Source organism: Trichechus manatus, unplaced genomic scaffold (genome assembly GCF_000243295.1).
Source record: "Trichechus manatus latirostris isolate Lorelei unplaced genomic scaffold, TriManLat1.0 scaffold00043, whole genome shotgun sequence".
Taxonomy (NCBI): domain Eukaryota; kingdom Metazoa; phylum Chordata; class Mammalia; order Sirenia; family Trichechidae; genus Trichechus; species Trichechus manatus.
In genome coordinates this window covers 5,335,347-5,360,072 of record NW_004443979.1, presented here as the reverse complement: position 1 = coordinate 5,360,072, position 24,726 = coordinate 5,335,347, and the positions used below count along the sequence as shown (strand labels likewise).

The following is a 24,726-nucleotide window of genomic DNA, read 5'->3' as shown; positions in this document are numbered from 1 at the left end:
TCACCAAAAAAAAAAAAAGGCTGAGAAGTTAGAGGGTTGATATGTTGTGGGGTTGTTAACCAATGTCATAAAACAACATGTGTACTTCTGTTTCATGAGAAACTATTTGTTCTGTAAGCCTTCACCTGAAGTACAATAAAAAAAAATAAAAAAACAAAAAAAAATGTTTCTAGCAATAAAGAAGATTTCATAATTAGAAAAAGGCCCATTTACCAGGAAGATAGGAAAATTACAAACATATATGCATCTAATAACAGAGCATCAAAATACATGAAGCAAAAACTGACAGAAATGAAGTTAGACACAGACAATTCCACAAGAGTTGGAGACATCAATACCCCACTTTCAATAATGGACAGAACAACTAGGCAGTAGATTAACAAGGAAATGGAAGGCTTGAACAACACTATAAACTAAACTTAACAGACATCTGTAGAACATTCCACCAACAATAACAGAATATACACTCCTCACAGGAACACGTGGAACAACCTCCAGGATAGACCATTCACACTAGACCATAAAACAAACCTCGATAAATTTAAAAGGACTGAATCATATCAAGTATGCTTTCTGGCCACAATGGAATGAAATTAGGTATCAACAACAAAGAAATATGGAAAATTCACAAATATATGGAAATTAAACTACACACTGCTATATAACCAATGGGCCAAAAAGAAATCAAAAGAAAACACATTGAGATGAATGAAAATGAAGACACTATATACCAAAGCTTGTACAAGCTATATCAGTGATTAGACAGAAGTTTATACCTATAAATGACTATATTAAAAATGAAGAAAGATCACAAATAATCTAAACTTTCACCTTAAGACAATGAAAAAGAAGTGCACCTAAATACAAAGCAAACAGAAATTAGAAAATAATAGAGCATAAATTAATGAAACAGAACAAAAAAACAATAGAGAAAATCAATAAAGCCAAAAGCTGGTTCTTCGAAAAGACCAACCTACTTGCTAAACTTTTAACAAGATTGACCAAAAAAAAAAGCGAGTAGACTCAAATTACTACAATCAGAAATAAAGGAAGTGGTATCATTACTGACTTTACAAAAATAAAAATAATTATAAAGGAATACTGTGAATAATAGTATTCACAGCCAATAAATTGAACAGTCAATAAATTAGATAACTTAGATGAAATGGACAAAATCCTAGAAAGACACACACTACCGAAAATGACTCAAGAAGAAACAATCTGAATAGATCTGTAACAAGTAAAGAGATTGAATTAGTAATTAAAAAACTACCCAAAAAGAAAAGCCCAGGCTCAGACGGCTTCACAGATGAATTCTACCAAACATTTAAAGCAGAATTAATATCAATTCTTCACAAGTTCTTCCAAATGTAGAAGAGGGAGGAACACTTCCCAACTTGCTCTATAAGGCCCAACCAAAACAACCAAACCTGTTGCCGCTGAGTTGTTCCGACTCAAAGCAACCCTATAGGACAGAGTAGAACTACCCTGTCAGATTTCCAAGGAGTGGCTGGTGGATTCGAACTGCTGATTGTTTGGTTAGCAGACTGAGCTCTTAACCATTGTGCCACCAGGGCTCCATTGTATGGTTAAATATGATTAGTTATCCTGAAGAATATGACTAATGTTCATTTCTGGAAGAAGCAGTCAAGAAGATTATACTCTGAAAATTACAAAACATTGTTAAAAGAAATTTTAAAAAGATCTAAATAATTTGAAAAAGAGCCTATGTTCATGGGTTGTAAGACTTAATATTGATAAGATGTCAATATTCCCTAATTGATTTAAGAATTCAATACAATGTCTAACAGCCTTCCAGATGACTTCTTTGCAGAAACTGACAAACTGATTTTAACACTAATATGGAATCAGAAGGGATCTAGAATAGCCAAAAAATCTTGAAAAAGAAGAACAAAGTAGGAGAACTCACATCTTCTCATTTCAAAACTTACTACAGAGCAAAAAAATCAAAACAGTGTAGTACTGGCAGAAGGACAGACATATAGATCAATGAAATAGAACTGAGAGTCCAGATATAAACCCATGACTCTGTGGTGAATTAATTTCAACAAGGGTGGATAGACCATCCAGTGGGTAAAGAACAGTACTTGGACAACTGGATATCCACACACAAAATAATGAATTTGGACCTCTACCTCATACTATATACAATAATTAACTCAAAATGGATTAAAGACCTAAATGTAAGAGCTAAAACTACAAAACACTTAGAAGAAATCATAGGGATAAACCTTCATGACCTTGGATTTGGCAATGGATTCTGAGAATATGACATAAGCACAAGCAAAAAAAGAAAAGAAAAAAAAAAAAAAAACAGATCAGCTGGGCTTCACTGAAATTAAAAACTGTTGTGGTCAAAGGTCACTGTCTTAGTTATCTAGTGCTGCTGTAACAGAAACACCACAAGTAGATGGCTTTAACAAACAGAAATTTATTCTCTCACAGTTTAAGAGGCTAGAAATCCAAATTCAGGGCACCAGTTCCAGGGGAAGGCTTTCTTTCTCTGACAGTTCTGGGGGAAGGTCCTTGTCATCAATATTCCCCTGGTCTAGGAGTTTCTCAGCACGGGGACCCCAGGTCCAAAGGACACGCTCACTCCTGGCTCTTCTCTCTTGGTGGTATGGGGTCCCCCTCCTCTCTGCTTGATTATCGTTTTATATCTCAGAGATTGACTCAAGACACAATGTAATCCTGTAGGTTGAGTCTTGCCTCATTAATATAACTGCCTCTAATCCTGCCTCATTAACATCATAGAGGTTAGGATTTACAGCACATAGGATAATCATATCAGATCACAAAATGGTGGACAACCAAATAGTACTGGGAATCATGGCCTAGCCAAGTTGACACATATTTTTGGGGGACACAGTTTAATCCATGACAGACACCATCATGAAAATGAAAAGAAAACCTATAGAACAGGAAAAAATATTTATAAATCATTTATCTAATAAGGGACCTGTGTCTAGAAAATAAGAAGAACTCATGTAACTCAATAATAAAAAGACAAATAACTCAATTAAAAATAGACAAAAGATCTGAATAGAAATTTCTCCAAAAAAGATATAGAAATGGCCAGTAAGTGCATGAAAAGATGCTCAACATCATCAGTCATTAGGGAAATGCAAATCAATACCATAATGATATACCACTTCATACACACTAGAATGGCTAGAATTAAAAAGTCAGATAATAACAAGTGCTGATAAGGATATAGAGAAATTGAAACCTTCATATACTGCCGGTGGGCATGTAAAATGATGTAGCCACACTGAAAAAGTCAGGCAGGTCCTCAAAAAGTTAAACATACAGTTAAAATATTACCCATCAATTCCATTTCTAAGTATATATCCAAGATAAATGAAAACATATGTCCACACAAAAACGTGTCCATAAATGTTTATAGCATCATTTTTTATAATACGCAAAAGGTGGAAACAACCAAATGTCCATTAACTGACGAACGGATAAGCAAAATATGGTCTACCCATACATGGAATGTTAATCAGCCATAAAAAGGAATGAAGTACTGACACATGCTACAATATGGATGAACCTTAAAATAATTATGCTAAGTGAAAGAAGCCAGTCACAACAGACCACGTATTATATGATTCTATTCAAATGAAATATCAAGAACAGGGAAATCTATAGAGGCAAAAAGTAGATTAGTGGTTGCCTAGGAATGTGGTGAGGGTTATACGTATTAGTTAATATACTAAAAATCACTGAATTGGACACTTTGAATGAGTGAATTGTATGGTATGTGAACTATATCTCAGTAAAGTTGTTTAAAAATAAAAGAGTATGTGGAGAAAAAAGAATGTGGCTGAGAAGAGAAAAATGGGGAGGGATGATATTCATTTATGGGGCAGGAGGCAGAAAATGAGCCAGTAAAGACAAAATTGGAATACAGAATTAGGAATTGAACTAGGAAATTTTAGTGCCATAGAAAACAGGGAAGAGAAATTTAAATTTATTTTGTTGGTACTATTGAGAACATACACAGCATAACATACACCAATTCAATAGTTTCTGCATGTATAATTCATTGACATCGATTACATTCTTAGAGTTGTGCAACCATTCTCACCCTCCTTTTCTGCGTTGTTCCTCCCCCATTAACATAAACTCACCTCCCCCAAAGGTTTCAATTAAATTTTTCGAGTTGGTGTTGTCAATCTGATCCCATATGGTGTTCCTGTTAGGTGCTCTCAAGTCGGTTCCAACTCATAGTGACCCTATGTACAAAAGAAGGAAACACTGCCTGGTCTGTGCCATCCTCACAATTGCTGCTATGCTTGAGTCCATCGTTCCAGCCACTGTGTCAATCCATCTAGTTGAGGGTCTTTCTCTTTTTCGCTGACCTTCTACTTTATCAAGCATGATGCCCTTCTCCAGGGACTGATAACACGTCCGAAGTACGTGAGACAGTCTCACCATCCTCGTTTCTATGGAGCATTCTAGCTGTACCTCGTCCAAGACAGATTTGTTCATTCTTCTGGCAGTCCATAGTATATTCGATATTCTTCACCAACACCATAATTCAAAGGCAGACTGTTCTTTGGTCTTCCTTACTCATTGTCCAGCTTTGGTCAGGTGGACCCTAGTCTTCAAAATGACATCTATAAAGGGGTCATTTGCAGCAGATTTGCCCAAAGCAATACGTCATTTGATTTCTTGACTGCTGCTTCCATGGGTGTTGATTATGGATTCAAGTAAAATGAAATCCTTGACAACTTCAGTATTTTCTCCACTTATCAAGATGTTGCTTATTGGTCCAGTTGTGAGGGTTTTTGTTTTTTTTATGTTGAGGTGTTCCATACTGAAGGCTGCAGTCTTTGATCTTCATCACTAAGTGCTTCAAGTCTTCTTGACTTTCAGCAAGCAAAGTTGTGTCATCTGCATATTGCAGGTTGTTAATGAGTCTTCCTCTAATCCTGATACCCCGTTCTTCTTCACATAGTCTAGCTTCTCAGATTATTTGCTCAGCATACAGATTGAATAAATATGGTGAAAGGATAAAATCTTGATGCACACCATTCCTGATTTTAAACCAGGCAGTATTCCTTTGTTCTGTTCAAACAACTGCCTGTTGGTCTTTGTATAGGTTCTGCATAAGCACAATTAAATGTACAGTAATTCCTATCCTTTGCAATGTTATCCATAATTCTTTATGATCCACAGTCAAATGCCTTTGTATAGTCAAAAAAACAAAGGTGAGCTGTGTTTCTGGTATTCTCTGCTTTTAGCCAAGCTCCATCTGACATCAGCAATGATGTCCCTCATTCCACGTCCTCTTCTGAATCCAGCTTGAATTTTACTTGCATGTGATATTAATGATATTGCTCGATAATTTCCACATTCTGTTGGATCACCCTTCTTTGCAATGGGCACAAATATGGATCTCTTCCAGTCGGTTGGCCAGGTAGCTGTCTTCCAAACTTCTTGGCACAGATGAGTGAGCACCTCCAGTGCTGCAGCTTTTTGTTGAAACATCTCAGTTGGTATTCCATCAATTCCTGGAGGCTTGCCTTTTGTCAATTCCTTCGGTGCGGCTTGGGCTTCTTCCTTCAATACCATCAGTTCTTTATCACATGCTACCTCCTCAAATGGTACCAATTATTTTTGGTACAGTGACTCTGTGTATTCCTTCCATCTTCTTTTGATGCCTCCTGTGTCGTTCAATATTTTGCCCATAGAATCCTTCAACATTGCCACTCAAAGCTTGCATTTTTTCTTCAGTTCTTTCAGCTTCAGAAATGCTGAGTGTGTCCTTCCATTTTGGTTTTTGAACTCCAGGTCTTTGCACATTTCATTATAATACTTTGTCTTCTAGAGCTGACCTTTGAAATCTTCTGTTCAGCTCCTTTAAGTGATCATTTCTTCTATTCTCTTTAGCTACTCTTTGTTCAAGAGCAAGTTTCAGAGTCTCTTCTGACATCCATTTTGGTCTTCTCTTTCTTTCCCGTCTTTTCAATGACCTCTTGCTTTCTTCATGTATGATGTCCTTGATGTCATTCCATAGCTAGCCTGGTCTTTGGTCATTAGTGTGTTATGTGTCAAATCTGTTCTTCAAATGGTCTCTAAATTCAGTGGGATATACTCAACATCGTACTTTGGCTCTCGTGGACTTGCTTTAATTTTCTTCAGCTTCAACTTGAACTTGTGTATGAACAAGTGATGGTTTGTTCCACAGTCGTCCCCTGGCCTTGTTCTGACTTATGATACTGAGCTTTTCCACCATCTCTTTCCACAGATGTAGTTGATTTGACTCCTGTGTATTACATCTGGCGAGGTCCATGTGTATAGCTGTCGAAAAAAGATATTTGCAACAAAGAAGTCGCTGGTCTTGCAAACTTCTACCATGAGATCTCCAGTGTCGTTTCTATTACCAAGGTCATATTTTCCAACTACCAGTGCTTCTTCTTCTTCCCAACTTTTTCATTCCAATCACCAGTAATTATCAATGCATCTGGATTGCACGTTTGATCAACTTCAGACTGCAGAAATTCGTAAAAATCTTCAATTTCTTCATGTTTGGCCTTAGTGGTTGGTGCATTCATTTGAATAACAGTCGTATTAACTGGTCTTCCTTGTTGGTGTATAGATATTATCCTTTCACTGAGAGTGTTATAACCTCAGGATAGATCTTGAAATGTTCTTTTCGACAATGAATGCAATGCCACTCCTCTCAATCTGTGATACCCAGCATAGTAGACCAATGTACTGCCTTGAATCTGATTCAAAATGGCCAATATCAGTCCCTCTGAGCTCACTAATGCCTAGGATATCAATGTTTATGCATTCCATTTCATTTTTGATGATTTCCAATTTTCCTAGATACATACTTCGTACTTTCCATGTTCCCATTATTAACGGATGTTGGCGCCTGTTTCTTCTCATACTGAGTCGTGCCTCATCAGCAAATGAAGGTCCCGAAAGCTTGACTCCATCCATGTCATTAAGGTCAACTCTACTTTGAGGAGGCAGCTCTTGCCCAGTCGCCTTTTGAGTGCCTTCCAACCTGAGGGGCTCATCTTCTGGCACTATATCAGACAGTGTTCCACTGCTATTCAGAAGGTTTTCACTGGCTAATTTTTTCAGAAGTAGACCGCCAGGTCCTTCTTCCTAGTCTGTTTTAGTCTGGAAGTTCAGCTGAAACCTGTACACGATGGCTGACCCTACTGGTATTTGAAATACCAGTGGCATAGCTTACAGCATCACAGCAACATGCAAGCCACCATAGTACAACAAATAGACAGATGCATGGGGTTGAGGTGTTAGATATTGTATTTAAAAATGATTGACAATGGTTGATCTTGCTGATAGAAAGGTAAGTGAAGTCAGAGATGGGCTAATCTACTGTGGAAACAGGAAAAGCAAAATAGTGGAGACCATAGAAGTATAAAACACCACTTGAGTAAGATGTGAGAGAGTGAGAAATGTGGATGTTAAGGAGGTTGTGGATTTCAGATCTCAGAAATACAGGCATTCTCAATAATGATGATATCCAAAATGTTGCTTTACTGATTTATCTCTACCTATACTGCCAAAAAGCACCTCTCCATAAATTTTATTTTTATGAGTCTAGTAAGAAAAGTAGCACATATACATAGTTTGACCTTATGGGAAATTTAGTTAAGTAATATTTTGTAATTTCTATTATTGGTTTCCCTGGAATCTTGTCTAGATACATTAAGAACTTAGAAGTCATTAAAATGATATAAAAGTTATTATATGTCATAACCTACACGGAAAATGGTATATATCCAAGAGCTTAAAGAAAAACCAGATATATAGAGATATGTATCCATCCATCCAATAGAAAACTGTATTCATCTTCTTCATCCTATTAATAATTTTAGTAGGTATTAGCCTGTATTCGCTAGTCATTTCACTTGGGACCTCTTGGACTAATATAAACACCAGTCTGACATTAATCAAAAATAGCATACTTGAAAATGTCTAAATATGGGAAAACCAAAGGACATTTTACAAGTTCAGTAAGTTTTCTGTGATTTAAAAATGATCCTAAAATGCATAAAAAGGTATAAACTATTCAAAGATACCAAATGTTTTAATGTAGTCCTTTTTCTAAAAAATTAATTTATTATTTCTAAGGTATAAATAACATTTACAGTTTCTTCTTAAAAAGTTATAATTCAACAATACAGTTTTATTTACGTATAAACACGAGAAATAATTGATTGTTGCTAGATATAAATACAAAGATTTTCCAACAACTTACCACTGCCTTGAATCCAAGTTCCTAAGTTCTCTAAGTAGCTTTTCATTTTTCTTCAGGAGATGAAAGCTCCTCCTAAACAGAGAGATTTATAAACATTTTCATCACCTTTGCAGTGAATGACATGACAGTCCCGGAAATACTTTCCACTCTACTCATGCAACTCTTACACTTTTCTTGCCTTTTCATACTTCTAACACAAAGGAGTACAGATCCTAAAAAAAATGTAAAGAATATATGTCATTATTTCTACCCAGGCCCTCATACATTTCTGCTAGCGGATCACATCTATTGGCCACTTCAATTTTTCCTTGTAGATGCTATTTCTCAAACTCACATCTAGAAAGATGGAAAAAGTACATGTAGGTTCCTTCTTAAGAGCTTCATAGAAATACGTGAGAAAGCTGTTCCCTACGAAAAATAAAATGCTCACAAAATCTAATCATTACCAAGAAAGCAAGTGGGATACAGATGGAATTTACCTTCTTCTTTGTTTTACATTATCTGTACATTTAACATTAGGACATAATGTATAAATTTTACCAAATCTGTTACATAGGGGCTAAATACGTACAAATTATGTTAATGAAATCAACCCTTGCTGTGGTAAAATATAGCTTCCCATCTTTAATTTTTCTTAAGAATCAACATATGAAGCCTCTACACAAAAGAGAGTAGAAGGCATTGATCCTATCACCGAGCTGGCAATTACCTGTATTTGGACATACCATAAGGCAAACTGCATTCCTGATATAATGTGGCTTTCCCGTAAGGCAGAGGATAGTCCCTTCTAATAAAGGGAAGGGTTTAAATCAAGTAAGATTATAAATAATAAGCAAGCAAGTAAAACTCCACTTCAGTGCTTTACCTACATTTGAATTACTTTAAGGTTTATTCATCCAGTAATATCTGATCTCTCTTACTACTATAAATTGAATAAAACATTATATTAAATAATGCTTCTTCCACTACTTCTCTATAGCTTTTATCACAGAAATTTAAAACTAAATGTACATTAATAATGCTTTACATTAGTATACAATTTTACTGCTATTTTTGTTAGTGTACATGTAGATCATGTACATTAATTTTAATTCTCATCACCATGTGAGTTGGGAATTATTCTCCTGTTTGTAGACTGTACCTAAGGCTCAAAGGTAAGTGACTCTAACCTAGGTCTCCTGATTTAAGTCCAATGCTCTTCATTTAACTCCTACCTTACTTACTTAAATGCTCTGTTAAGTTTCTAATGAGGCTTTGTGCAATGCATTAGAAAATAAAATAGTGAAAAAAAAAAAAAAAAAAAAAAAATTCCAGACTCTTCTCTCAATTTGATCCTAAATCTTGAGTTAACTCCTGTTTCAGAAATGACTGTACTGTTGGTCCAATAAAAAAAAATTTTTTTAGGCTTACATGAAGGTTGGAAAATTAAGAATGCTTTTAATCAGATGAGCTATAATTTCTGAGTTAGATAGTTCTATTAGTCATCCTGAAAATGTTAAGTTACTTTACTGGCTTAATGTACCTTCTCTTTTCCCCCTTTAATACTGAAATAACTCAGTAGTCTTTAAAAAAAAAAAAAAAATCTGACTACTGGTCAAAGAACCAATTGATAGATAAAACTCAGTGAAGAAAAGAACAGAGATTACAATGTTTGACAAAAAATGACTAAGACTATTGCAAAAAAAAAAATTTTTTTTTTCCTTTATCCTTACCTTTTGTCCCAGGAATTCATTCCCAATATACTAAGAAGCAATCTGCAATAATAAAATGCTGACTGAGGCTTTTGAGGTGTTGGTTCATCTTGTTCCACAGCTTTCATGTTTAAGTCATTAAAGTGTTTCTCAACAAATTCTTTTTCCTCTGTATATTGCTTAAGGATAGCGTTAATAACATCATTTTCCTGTTTTTCAGAAATGCACACAGGTTGTGGAGCAGGAATGTTAAGTGAGATTCCGGTTCTCTGTAAGCATTCAGGACTGGTAACTCCTAAATATTGCAAGAGCTCATCAAGAACATCTTCTTCATCTCTTATTGTATCCCAGGTTGGTACAGTTTCTCGAAATCTTCCTTTAAACTGGAGGGATACTCCATCTTTTTCTGTTGTATCTTCTAAGCATTCGTTAGATGTAGGAGGCTCTTCTGGCTTCTCATGGTGAGACAACGAAAGTATAAAAGATGTAGGTTCTGACAAGCCACTTACAGGAGGTGGTCCATACAGGATGGCAGAGTCCCATGAATATTTTCCAGAGAGATCACGTACTATGATTCTGACATTTGAATTGGCTGATGCAAGGCCGGCAGATAATCCTCCTCCAGGCATGCTCTCTTCTGATCTGATCTGGATACAGGACACTAAGGTTGTATTGTTCAACACAAAGAACTGGATATTCGGACTCTCAAAGAGCTCTGGAGACAGTTCAGGACTTTCACTGTAATGATTGTCATGGTTTTCACATACCTGACTTGTTAACATAGCAGGACCACCACTCATTGGATAATGGCCCAAGTGATTTACCAGGTGTGTAATAACAGTTCGAGCTGCTACAGAGATTAATCCTTGTTGCATTTGAGTTTTCACTGGAAATAAAAAAATATAAATGAGAATACTGCTACTTCCTAGGAAGTCATACATAACAATGAAACATTAGACAACAAATGGGGATTTCATGACATTGTCAAAATCACATTCTAGTATTTGAGTAAATATTAATATTTCCAATTTAGATTCTGTACTATAGTAATGACAGCACAAAATAAGAGAACTATTCTTTAATGAAGTTTTATAAGCGAGCCCTTTCGGATATTTTTGCTTATGAATCCATAAATTTAAACTAAAGCCTTTGAATGTAGATTATAGCTTCAAAGAAGGATCAAAAGTATTATCAATCATTTGAAATCACTAAACACACAGATTAAAAAGCTAATGCAATCAATCCATCTGGTAAGTTTCATGTATCAGGGGTAGAGTCCAGATTCAGAGATATAGTTTGCAGTATGCCTTAAATGCCACTTAATTCTGACTTTCACTGATGATGTGAAAGAGTTTCAGAGAAAAGTCATTGTCCACTAAACTTCAGAAGTCAGGATCAATTTAAATAGTAGATGAGTGAGTGTATCTGGTATATATAGCAAGGAAACTTTATTTTAAAGGTAAAAACATTTTACAGGCCTGATTATGTATTATATTTTTCTAAGGTAGTCTTTTGGGTCAGTCTGAGCAGTTAGTTGTATGTAAGAAACATTTCTTTCCTTTCTCAATTAATTAGAGAAGGCAAACAGATAAGGAACATGTGCATTTGAGGAACTTTTTTTTTTTTTTTAATCACAGGAAACAGTAAAAAGAAAAAAACTCGAAGAATTTAGTAGTAAGAGGCCTAGAAAGTCAAGGTATCTAATGCCAGGATCCGAAGGAGGAAAAAAAGGGAGGGGAAGGGAGGGCAGGAGGAAGATGGGGAACATGAGAGAATAAGAGAGAGAAAAGGGAGGAGGGAGAAAGTGGACACAGAAAATGACTTATCACAGCCTACTAGTCAAAGCTCACCAGGATGATTCTAGGAGGGTTTATTTGGAAGCCAGTACTGAGTTGTATTAGGAAGTGGAAACAATTCAGTGATGCTTATTTTGATACTTTTTATCTAAGAGATGGGAGGACTGTTATCACTGGAAACAAGCACTAGTCACTCATATTAGAAGAGGATATTGTCTACTGTCTATTTAGTTTTAGACATGATTACAGAGTGATCATATCTCTGTATTGTTCTATCACAGTAACAGAGTGGCTTTGAGTATGGTTTACATTCTCTGAAGTTTATCAGTTGAGAACATTATCACCTAGCTGCCAGAATAAATATGGATTTGACAGAATAGATTTGAGAATGTCCTGATGGTCAAACTTATTTTCGTTCAATAAATTTTCCAATTTTAAGTGATGAATTTTATTAACTGTATACAATTTGTAACCACCACCATAATCAAGACATAAAGAAGTTCTCTTACCAAAAAAGGATAAATTTTATTTTATGTAAATTACACCTCAATAAAGTAGACTTAAATAAAAAAAAAAAAAAAGAGAAGACTAGCCTGTGCACTTCTGGTATGATAACTTAAAAAGAAACAAAAAAGAAGGTGATGTTACACTTTGAAGGCTATAGCCCCCAAGATGCAACCTATACCCCTGGGTAGATCCAGAGAGTCAGCAACCAACCAGCTGCTAGACCATTAATACCAAATAACATCTTCTGCATTATTCCAACTATAAAAAAAAAGAATTGTTTTATTTGGCCTTTGGTTGATTTTGAAATGTTACAAAGTACTAACATTTTAATCTTTTACCATTTACCATTATCAATCAATGCCCACATACATGTAAATATGAACATTTCTCAGTTTACTCTAAAAGTTCCAGTTATATTGAGCTGCTCTTTAATAATGTTTATGGCTAGTTCTGGAAATCAGTTATTTAACACTAAATGATTAGCCTTAACTCTATCCTACTTTTTCAAGACCATAAGCAAAGTAAAAAGATAGGTGTCACTGGTTGATGAGAAACAGAGGGGTGGTTTGACTCTAGTGTCTACTTTCCCTTTTCTAATTAAAACTTACAATGTAATAAACGTTCACACCATGCGGTGCAATGGATTGCTTTAGTGTGGTCTTTCTAGCCATGGTCTTGTAACTCTTACCCAAGTGATTGGGCGGGACTGTGTGATAGGGTAACTGTGGCCCACCAAGAGGACCGGTCAGTTTTGTCACACCACTGGGCCTGAAATGAGCCACCCTAGAGGTGGGAAAGAGAAGACTCCACCACCACCAAGGAAGAACAGCCAGGAGCCAGCATGTCCTTTGGACCTGGGATCTCTGCACTGAGAAGGGAGACCGAGAGAGAGCTGTAACACTGAAGGCAGCAAGACCTGGCAGCAGAGATCAGGCAGCAGAAGATAGCATGGTGGGCTTCCCAGCCCATGGAGAGAGAATGCTGAATGTCTTTGGGCTGAGGCCGAGAGCCAGAGATGCATGCCTATGAGCACAGCTGGGAAGAGGCTGTCCTGATAGAAGAACTATATCCTGAGTGTTCCTGAACCTGAATTATAACCTGTTATGTCCCTAAGAAACCCCGTAATTGTCAGTATGGTCTGTGAGCTCTGTGTGGCCATTGCAATGAATTATTGAACCCAGGAGAGAAGTAGAGAGTGCTGTGGGAGGGATGGTTGGTGTCAGAATTGGTATAGATGGTGGACAGAAGAGGCGAGACCTCTGCCTCAAGGAATCAGCCTTGAATTGTTGATCTTGATTCTCCTTCCTCCTTGTGAAGCTGGAGGCCAGACACTGCCCTCATGCCATTTTTACACACTGTAAGGGGTTTTAAAGATAATCTAGCTAGTATTTCTCATGTTGTACATAAGGACAAATGGGTTCACAAAAGTAAGTGATTTGCCTGCCATAGAAGATTCTACACTAGGGCCGGTCTTTTGCTTCCCAGCTCAGTGTTATTTGAACCTTTACCAGAATTTTAATTTCCATACTTCTCTTTTTTGTTAAACCAAGTTTTTCTTTTGGCAAATCAGTGTGACATATGGAAACAACGAATTCAAGAGTTTTTTTCTGTGTACAGTTTAAGTTCAAAAAAAGTATTAATTAGCATAAATTACTAAATAAATGACCAGGATCAATGAAAAAAATCTCAGCTAAGTAAGATTAAATCACATTTTAAATGGCATAAAAATGTACAATTTAAAGATATTTTTGATGTAGAAAAAATTTTTTCCTTTTTTCTTCCTCTTAAGTAATATGCTTAAACAGGTGACTAATTCTGAGCAGTGGATTTTTTTACATAACATACAAGTTTACCTTCTGAAGAAGGGAGAGAGTATAATTTAATAGAAATAGTTCACAGAAAAAAGTTTCCAACTTTGTCTCTGGCTTACTCTGTGATAATGGACAAGTCACATAAAACTCCTTGAACACCACTTGTCTCTAAGAATAACATAAATTTTGAAAAGGTGAATTAAAATTTCTTATATACAAACCTGGATATCACAGAAGTAATTTAAATTATCTAATTTTGAAGGCATTAGAAGTAACATAGATCTTACAAGTTCCTTTTTCAAACTTGCTTGTAAATAAACTGAAAAAATGAGTCAGCTCTTTCCCTAAAACATAAAACCTTCAGTTTACGGTTTGAAGATTTTCTCAGAGCGATAGATTTGGGGGCCCTTCAGTCTCAATAGGCCCAGTAAGTCTGGATTCTGTAAAAATTTGAAATTCTATTCCATAATTTTTACCCTTTTGATCAGGATTCATCTACTGATTGCCTGATCAGAACATTTAGTAATGGCAGTCGTGCACCATCTAGGTCTTCTGGTCTCATGTACCAGCAGGCAGTAGTTCATGGAGACAGTTAGATCTGCAGTCCAGTTCCTTCTCTGTTTCCTGGGTTTCCTTCTTCCTCTGCTGCTCCAGGAGAATAGAGACCAATTCTTGTATCTCAGATAGCCGCTTGCAAGCTTTTAAGACCCCAGGTACTACTCACCGAATTAGGGAGTGGAACAGAAATTCTAAAACTGGCATTAGGCCAATTGGCTGGACAGTCCCACGAAGCATGACCCTGTGCCTCTGAACCAACAGAACTCATCCCATAAGGCATTTGGATGTATTTAAGAAGCATCAGCAACTTAATTTAAGTAGCATCAGCAACTCTCTTCTTTTTTTGGTTGCTATTATTATTGCAAAATTTATATATAACACAGTATTTGCCATTTTGCCCTTTTTCTGGTGTAGAACTTAGTGAGAACTTTAGGGGCGAGTAAGTCTAAGTCAATGGTAGTGAAACGATATGGGTAGAGAATGGGGACACAATGTAAAGAATGTAATCAATGTTATTGAATTGTACATGTAGAAACTGATGAATGGGTATATGTTTTGCTGTGTATATTTCCACCAAAATTAAAAGAAAAAGAGAAAAATATTTAAATGGTAAATATTTAAGAAAAAAAATAAATGAAATATTAAAAACAAGAAAACCTCCAAGCCCAGGTACTGGTCCATCCTACACATCCTCTTCCCAAAGGAAGAAATGTGGGGATGAAGTTTAAACGAACTTCTTAGCAAATTTTTTGTAATTATTAACGCAGAGAACACTTAAAAAACATAAATTTAGATTTCAGATGCAGTTAAAGCATTTTCTTTCCTAAGTTGCTTCTCTAAATTTATATATACGAATAAAAATCTCTCAAATTGCAAATCGGGCAATTTGAGCTATAAACTATAAACCACACATATCTCTCTTCTACTTATCTATTTAGATTTAAGAAGACATATGAAACTGTAATTTAGAAATTCTAAAATAAGCAGCCTTGTGAGAAAATGCAAAATGAAGATATCGATGCTTCTAAGGTTTTGTGTAGCTAGCATTCATTTAAATAAGTCTATTCAGGGTTGTCTTTTCAGATAGTCAGATTAAACAAACCCTACGGCATTTGCAGAAAACCCATAATTACAGATGATTATGGTATACAAAAGCAGCAAGACATAAAAAGCTGCTGCAATTCACTGCACTATAATAGAACATGCAGAGGAAGTTAATTTTGGCAAATGCTTTAAATATTAGCTTTGCATAATATATATAGGTGAAACTATAATTAGGACAGAATGAATCCTTTGGAGGCTCCTTTCACTCTGACCCTGCAAATGATGACTTTTTGCTAATAAGACTACTGCCATTTGATGAAAAGCCAACTTTAGTACCTTGCTTTATTCTTTAGAGAAAATTTAATAATTACAGCTACTCCTGCCAATAGTTTTCAAATCAGAACTTGTTCAATTCAATACTGAGCTTATAAGGGACACTCTACGTTTAGAATTCTTTGGCCAAAAAAGTACTTGAGGATGATGAAGCATGCCTTAGATAAGGGCACAATGATCAGTCATTTTTGCCACATAAAACAACAACAAATCACAGCACAGTAGTCACTACAAACTACATAATCACTTGCTATTAGTTCACAGCTGTTTCTAAAAGGTTCTGTATTTATCTGGTTCTTAGTATCTTTAAGGAAGTCCAAAGGGAACAACTTAATACATTTAGAGAATAGCATTACACAAGTATTTGGTATCAATATTAAGCTCATGTATTTCTTTGCTTCTTTTACAGTGACTGTTTAGTATGGGTAAAATAAGTTTTGTATGAAATACACTAAAACTTTCTTTTACGTAAGTAAATTCTATTTATTCCACTGTTTAAGAAATATATTATACTGTGTTAAACCAAAACTTTACCATTGTTTATCTTTAAAAAATGCAAAAAGCAACTCATCTTTTCACATTTTATTTTTAAGTAAAATAAACACTCTATTTTATTATGTCAAATCTAAAGAGATAATTATAAAGCTGCCTGTATCAGTTACTGTCTAAATTCTTTAGCTATTTTGTATTTTCTGATATACCTCTATTATATCTGAACTATAATTTAAATGTTATATTCTTATTTCACTTGTATATTTGTGTTCTAGGCAAACTATTTCCAACTGTGGTCAACACCAAACTCTAGTCCTACAATTCCCTGACCTCTTAACTTTGCATCTTTACTTGCATTCTAATATACATAAAAGAAGTACAAATTAAGACATATTTCCTTCTCTATTATTCCCACACATGGCTTCAAATCCTGCCTCCAGAGAATCCAAGCAAAAACGTTGTCCTGAAGAAAATTCATTTTACCTTCTGTTACTGGCTGGAGTTTAGAAGACCTTTCTGAATCAGGAGAGTGTAGCGGTTCAGGCTCTTTCAGACTTTCCAAATGCATAAAAGGATCATAATCTACTGATGCCAAGTCAGAGAGGCTTATTGGAAAATACTTTGGATTGCTAAAACACTGAGCTCCATAAACACACCCATGTAAAACCTGAAAATACAGGAGGGAAAAAACACACCAAGTTTTCTTTTTAAATATAAATAAACATCTGAAGAGGAAAAAAAAGTCAACTGGTTTAACACTAGAGCTTAGCAAAAATTTTTAGTATTTTAAAACTTCGCTGTTCTATCAAAGTAAAACTCAATACACCTTAAAAAGAAGAATGGGTAAATGTAACTAATGTTTATCATATTCAACAAAGGCCTGACTCCTCTCAAAATTGAAACAACAGTGTCTAATAGGAGGTACTTTTTAATTACCCTTCAGTACCTTAAGTACTGTAAGGCAAATCTACATTCTTAAAAATATCTAGCTCTAAAACAATGAAAATGTAATACTAAGAAATGTTTTTTCTTTAGGCTTAAAAAAACCCTTGGTTACTAAATAAATAGTAAAAAGTAAGGAAATTTACCTTATAAATGCAATTGAGAACAGATTTTTCTGTTTTATCATTTTCTGTTCCTGTAGTATGGATGGGTTGTAGTAGTGTCTTTAGAGGTAAGGCCATGATCCAGTCCAAAAGGCACAGAAGTAAGGACACTACCAACTATAACAAAAAATAGGATGTTCATTATAACTATAAACTCATAAAACAAGAGGTTCTTAATACTTAGTTAAAATTTACCTTTTGATTCTTCGGTTTCCAAAATTCATTTTAGGAATCATTAACCTTCAGTTCTAATATTAATATTTACCCAGACCTAACTGATTTTAAAAAGCTGTATATGAACATGGGACTTCCAGCCAACATGGTGGCTTAGTCAGAAACACCATGCTGTCCCTGTACAACAAAGGCCTGAGAAACCAAGTGAAACAGATACAGATGACAATCTTGTAATGCTGAGCATCAAACAAAAGTATAAGGAACTAGACTGAACACTGACTGCAAGAAGAAACTGATTGAAAACAATGAATGAGAAGATAGAATGGAGGGCCCCTGCCAGCAAGCCTGACACAGCGTGGCCATCTTGAGACAAACACAGCAGCAATCTCAGTGAGGAGTACAGCAGGCAATTGCACAGAATTTCCCAACAGGACACAGAGTAACTGACTGTACAGACATACAGAGTGAAATAAGGTCTCAATTGCTGGCAGCCAATGGGAAGACCCCAGGCACCCTCGCCCAGTGAGAGGAGTATGATCTCCATCCCCCCACCCTTGTGGTGATTAGTGGCACAAACTCCCCCATCCCAGCCCTGACCACTGGGGAATAAGGTAGGTGCCCCACTCTTCGCCCTACCCAGCCCTGACCACCACCCTCCTCCTGCCCAACAACCTCGCCGAGTGCTCAGCCTACCCATCTTGCCCACTGACCCAGTCGAGCTCCTATTCACTTCCTTCTATCTGGTAAGAGGTGGCAGCACCACGAATGCACACACATTCACTTGCTACTCTCTTCCCCTACCCTGCCTGGTAAGAGATGGAGTTGACACAGCTACTCACTCACCCACCCACCTGCCACTTGCCTCCTTCCGTCCCATGTGGTGAGGGGTGACAACTGTGCATGCACACACACACGTCTGTGGCCCCTGCCCTACTTGCTCTGGACAGAGGTGGTGGCAGTGTGACCATGTGCACGCATACCTGCCTCTCCCTCCTGCATCCGCTTACCCCTCCCGCCAGGTGAGAAGCAGCGGCAGTGTGACCTCACATGCACCTGCCTGAGGCTCCCTCCTCCAGTTTGCCCTCTCCCCCCTCTGCCCAGCAAGAGGCAGTGAGTGCATGACCACCCACATGCTGGCCCACCACTCATACCCTCCCACCTCACCATGCAAGAGGCAGCAGCAATGCAACTGTGCATGCACCCACCCATCACTCACCACTCCATCTGGCGGGAGGTGGTAATCTGTGCGCCCACTAGCCAGTCACACCCACCACACCTGCTGCCCCACCCACTTGGCGAGTGCCACTGCCCTCTCTTGCAACACTGGACCGACAAAAGATGACAGCCAATGCTGACTGCACCTGCCCTCAGCCGCCTCGCAAGACCAGCAAACAGAGACCTGCGCTCACACACCCAGCCATTACCCTACCCACTCGGAGACAGGTGGCAAGTGCTCCAGTGCAACCAGACTAGCAACTAGAGAAGCACACTCGTCCTGCCTGCCCAGATACATCAAAACAAAACATAACAAAAAACCAGGATGCAGCAAACATACAGTAAATAAATGAATTTAATAACACCTTAAAGCCTCAGAAAAACAGACAACATCAAATCATGTAAAGAAGCAGGACGTAAATGACCAAAATAAAGAACCAGGAAACCTCCCTAGGGAAGAAATGGTAATGGAACTACCTGATAAGGAATTCAAAAGACATATATAGGGCTGTCCAAGAGCTCAAGAAAGAGATCAAGGAAGACAATGTCAAAATCAAGGAAAATACAGATAAAACTCTAGACGAATTCAGGAAAGCAATACAAGAACAAAATTACAAAATAAATAGATAATTAGAAACCTTACAAAAACAGCAACTACAAATCCAGAAGACTAAAAACTAAAATTTCAGAATAGATAATGCATTGAAAAGACAAAGGGGTAGAACTGAATCAATGGAAGACAGAATCAGCAAAATAGATGACAAACTCCTTGATACCAATCTGTTAGAGGAACAATCAGAAAAAAAATGAAGAAAGCCTAAGAATTATGTGGGACACTATCAAGAGGAATAATTTCCATGTGATTGGAATTCCAGAACAGTAAGAGACAAAAAAAAAAAAAAAAAGCAGAGAAAAAATTTTCAAAGACTTGCTGGCAGAAAACTTGCCTAAAATCATGCAAGAAGAGGAGGTATCCGTCCAAGAAGCACAACGAACCCCAAATAGGATAGATCTCAAAAGAAAACCACCAAGACATATCATAATCAAACTTTCAAAACCAAAGACAAAGAACGAATCCTGAGAGTAGGCCAGGAAAAATGAAATGTTACATAGACTGAAAATGGGAAATCAGAGATGTCAATTTATAAACGATGACAACTTCAAAACTAGAAGAAGGAATAAATGGTGTAGTCACAGAATCTCCACTGAGAAGAAGTCAAGGCAGTATTGGCAAAGAACAGATTGTTTTAAACTTAGGAAGATAAAAGTAAATTTCAAGTTAACCACAAAGAAAATTAATAAACCTTCTTACTAAAATAAAAAAGAAGAAAATCATAAAGACTTAGTAAAAACAGAATCAACAGCAATAAAGGAATGAAAAGAAAATCTATAAACAAGAAGAACTCAGCACAGAAAAGTGTATGGAACAAAGAAATCATCAGCACCACAAAAAAAAAGCACAATAAAACAACAGCAGTAAATGCATACCTATCGATAACTACACTGAACGTGAATGGATTAAATGCTCCAGTCAAGAGACAGAGAGTGGCACACTGGATAAGAAAACATGACCCATCAATATGTTGCCTACAGGAGACAAATTTTAGACACAAAGATAAAAATAAGCTAAAAATCAAAGGATGGACAAAAATATATCAAGCAAGTGGTAACCAAAAAAGAGCAGGAATGGCAATATCAATCTCTGATGATATAGGCTTTAAGGAAAAAACCAGCATAAGAGACAAAGAAGGGCACTATATAATGACTAAAGGGTCCATCCAATAAGATGACATAACCATAATAAATATCTACGCATCCAAAGAAAGAGCTCCAAAATACATAAAACTTTAACATGATTGAAAAGAGAAATAGACAACTCCACAATAATAGTAGAAGTCTTTAATACACCCCTTTTGATGAAGGACAGGACAACTAGAAAGAAACTCAAAAAAGATACAGAAGAGCTAAACAACAAAATCAACCAACTTGATCTCATAGACATATACAGAACACTCCACCCAACAATAGCACAGTACACATTCTTTTCCAGTGCACCTGGATTATTCTCCAGAATAGATCGTATGTTAGGCCACAAAGAAAGCCTCAATAAATTAAAAAACATCAATATAATACAAAGTATATTCTCAGATCACAACGCTATAAAATTAGAAATCAGTTACAGGAAGAACAACGAAAAAAAGTCAAATACATGGACACTGGATAACACCCTGCTTAAAGACCACAGGGTAATAGAAGAAATAAAAAACTCCTAGCATCAAACGCAACATACCAAAACCTCTGGGACTCAGCAAATGCAGTGCTCAGAGGTCAATTCATAAGCAATAAACGCAAACATAAAAAAGGAAGAAAGAGCCAAAATCAACACCTTAACCCTACAACTCTGATAAACAGAAAAAGAGCAGCAAAAAAAAAAAAAAAAAAAAAGCCCACAGTCACCAGAAGAAAAGACATAATAAAAAGTAGAGTAGAAATAAATGAAACAGAAAAACTATAGAAAGAATCAAGACTAGAAGTTTGTTCTTTGAAAGGATTAATAAAAGGACAAACAACTGGCCAAAATGACAAAGAAAAAGAAGGAGAAGATGCAAATAGCACAAATAAGAAATGAGATGGGTGATGTTACAAAGAACCAAATGAAATAAAAAGTGTAAAAACAGAATAGTATGAAGAATTGTACTACAACAACTTCAAAAACCTACAAGACATGGACAAATTTCTAGAAACAAATTACCTATCTAAACTAACACAAACTGAGGTAGAAAATCTGAACAGACCCATAACAGAGGAAGACACTGAAGAGGTCAAGGAAAAAAAAAACCTCCCAAGGAAAAAATGCCTGGCCAAGATGGCTTCACTAGAGAAGTTTACCACATTCAGAGAACAGCTGACACTAATTCTACTCAAACTATTCCAGAACATAGGAAAGTTTGGACTATTCCCAGATTCCTTCTATGAAGCAAGCATAACCCTGATACCAAAGCCAGGCAAAGACACCACTAAAAAAGAAAACTAGAGACCAATATCCCTCATGAACATAGATGCAAAAATTCTTAACAAAATCTAGCCAACAGAATCCACCACTATGTCAAAAACATCATGAGCAAAAGGGATTCATACCAGGTATGCAAGGATGGTTCAACATTAGAAATTCTATCAATCAACGTGATCCACCACATTAATAAAACAAAGTAAAAGAACCACACAATCTTATCAACTGATGCAGAAAAGGCATTTAAAAAAATCCAACACCCATTCCTGATAAAAACTCTCAGCAAAATATGAACAGAAGGGAAATTCCTCAACATAATTAATGATATATATACAAAATCAACAGCTGACATTATTCTCTTTGGAGACTGAAAGCACTCCCTTTGAGAATGGGAATCAGACAGGATAATGACAGAATACTATGAATGTATTCAGCATGCCCTTTATCACCACTCTTATTCAGTACTGTAAGGGAAGTCCTAGCCAGATTAGTAAGGCAAGAAAGGGAAATAAAAGGCATCCAAATTGGTAAGGAAGAAGCAAAACTATCCCTATTTGCAGATAATATGATCCTATAGACAGAAAATCCCAGAGATCCTACAAGAAAGCTACTGGAACTACTAGAAGGATTTAGCAAGGTGGCGGGGTTCAAGATCAACGTACAAAAATCAGTCGGGTTCCTGTACACTAACAAAGAGAACTCTGAAAAGGAAATCAGGAAAACGATAACGTTTACAAAGCCCCCAAAAGATAAAATACTTAGGAATAAACCTAATCAGGGATGTAAAAGACTTATACAAAAAAAATGACAAAACCCAACTGCAAGAAACCAAAAGAGACCTACATAAATGGAAGAAAATACCACACTCATAGATAGGAAGATGTAACATTGTGAAAATGTAAACACTACCCAAACCGATCTATAGATATAATGCAATCCAGATTCAGATTCCATTAATCCTGATTCAGATTCCATCAACATTCTTTAAAGAGATGGAAAAACTAACCACCAACTTTACATGGAAATGAAAGCAACCCCAGATAAGTAAGGCACTACTGAAGAACAACAAAGTAGGAGGCCCCACACTTCCCAATGTCAGAACATATTATACAACCACAGGAGTCAAAACAGCCTGGTACTGGTATAACAACAGACACATAGACCAAAGGAACAGAATTGAGAACCAGAAGTAAATCCATCCACCTATGGACAGCTGATCTTTGACAAAGGGCCAAAATCCATTAAATAGGGAAGAGATCGTCTCTTTAGCAAATGGTGAAGGCACAACTGGATATCCATTTGCATAAAAATGAAACAGGATCCATATCTCACACCACATACAAAAACTAACTCAAGATGGATCAAAGACCTAAAGGTAAAACCTAAAACTATAAAGACCATGGAAAAAAATTGGAGAAAACCTAGGGGCTCTAATTTACAGTATAAATAGAATATCAAACATAAGTAAAATGCACAAACAGCAGAAGACATGCCAACTGGGACTTCCTAAAAATTAAACACTTATATGCATCAAAAGACTTCTCCAAAACCGTAAAAAGTAAACCTACAGACTGGGAAAAAAATTTTGGCAATGACCTATCAGACAAGGGACTGATGTCTAAAATTTATAGAAAACTTCAACACCTCAACAACAAAAAGACAAACAATACAATTAAAAATTGTTCAAAGGACACGAACAAACACTTCACCAAAGAAGACATTCAGGCAGCCAACAGACACACGAGAAAATGCTCGCAATCACTAGCCATTAAAGAAATGCAAATTAAAACCACAATGAGATACCATCTCACCCTGGCATTACTGGCATGAATCAGAAAAACTGGAAATAACAAATGTTAGCGAGGCTGCGGGGAGATCAGAACTCTTATGCACTGCTGGTGGGAATGCAAAATGATGCAACCATTTTGGAAATGATATGGCGCTTTCTTACAAAGCTAGAAATAGAAATACCATATGATCCAGCAATCCCACTCCTAGGAATATATCCTAGAGAAATAAGAGCTGAAACACGAATACACATATGCACACCCATGTTCACTGCAGCATTGTTCACAATAGCAAAAAGATGGAAACAACAGATGAATGGATAAACAAACTATGGTACATACCCACAGTGGAGTATTACGCAACGATAAAGAACAATGATGAATCTGTGAAGCATCTCATAACATGGATGAAACTGGAGGACATTATGTTGAGTGAAATAAGTCAATCACAAAAGGACAAATATTGTATGAGACCACTACTGTAAAAACTCATGAAAAGGTTTACACATAAAAAGAAACAATCTTTACTGGTTACAAGGGATGGGGGGGAATAGTAAATAGACAATAGATAAGTGGTAACTTTGGTGAAGGGTAAAGCAGTACACAATACTGGGGAAGCCAGCACAACTTATACAAGGAAATGTCATGGAAGCCCCATAGACACATCCAAACTCCCTGAGGGGACAAATTACCCAGTGGAGGGCTGTGGGTACCATGGTCTAAGGGAACATCTAGCTCAATTGGCGTAACACAGTTTATAAAGACAATGTTCTACATTCTACCTTGGTGAGTAGCGTATGGGGTCTTAAAGGCCTGTGAGCAGCCATCTAAGATACTCTACTAGTCTCACCCCTTCGGGAGCAAGGGAGAATGAAGAAAACAAGATACAAGGAAAAGATTAGTCCAAAGGACTAATGGACCACAGCTACC

At 36.5% G+C, this 24,726-nt stretch overlaps 1 protein-coding gene across 9 annotated transcripts in view; it reads right to left on the bottom strand.

Moving 5' to 3' along the window:
• Window positions 1–24,726, bottom strand: part of RALGAPA1 (Ral GTPase activating protein catalytic subunit alpha 1) — a 261,573-nt gene that overhangs the window by 54,116 nt on the left and 182,731 nt on the right. For 8 of the 9 annotated variants that reach the window (XM_023731458.1, XM_004376508.2, XM_004376506.2 and 5 more), the window contains 4 exons: window positions 17,593–17,727; window positions 16,988–17,171; window positions 9,985–10,849; window positions 8,273–8,344 (listed from right to left, as the gene is read on the bottom strand). In XM_023731458.1, the coding sequence (XP_023587226.1) occupies window positions 8,273–8,344; window positions 9,985–10,849; window positions 16,988–17,171; window positions 17,593–17,727 (1,256 nt within the window). Of the gene's footprint in view, window positions 1–8,272; window positions 8,485–9,984; window positions 10,850–16,987; window positions 17,172–17,592; window positions 17,728–24,726 lie in introns of all 9 variants that reach the window. The other variant, XR_002824118.1, reaches the window with a different exon arrangement.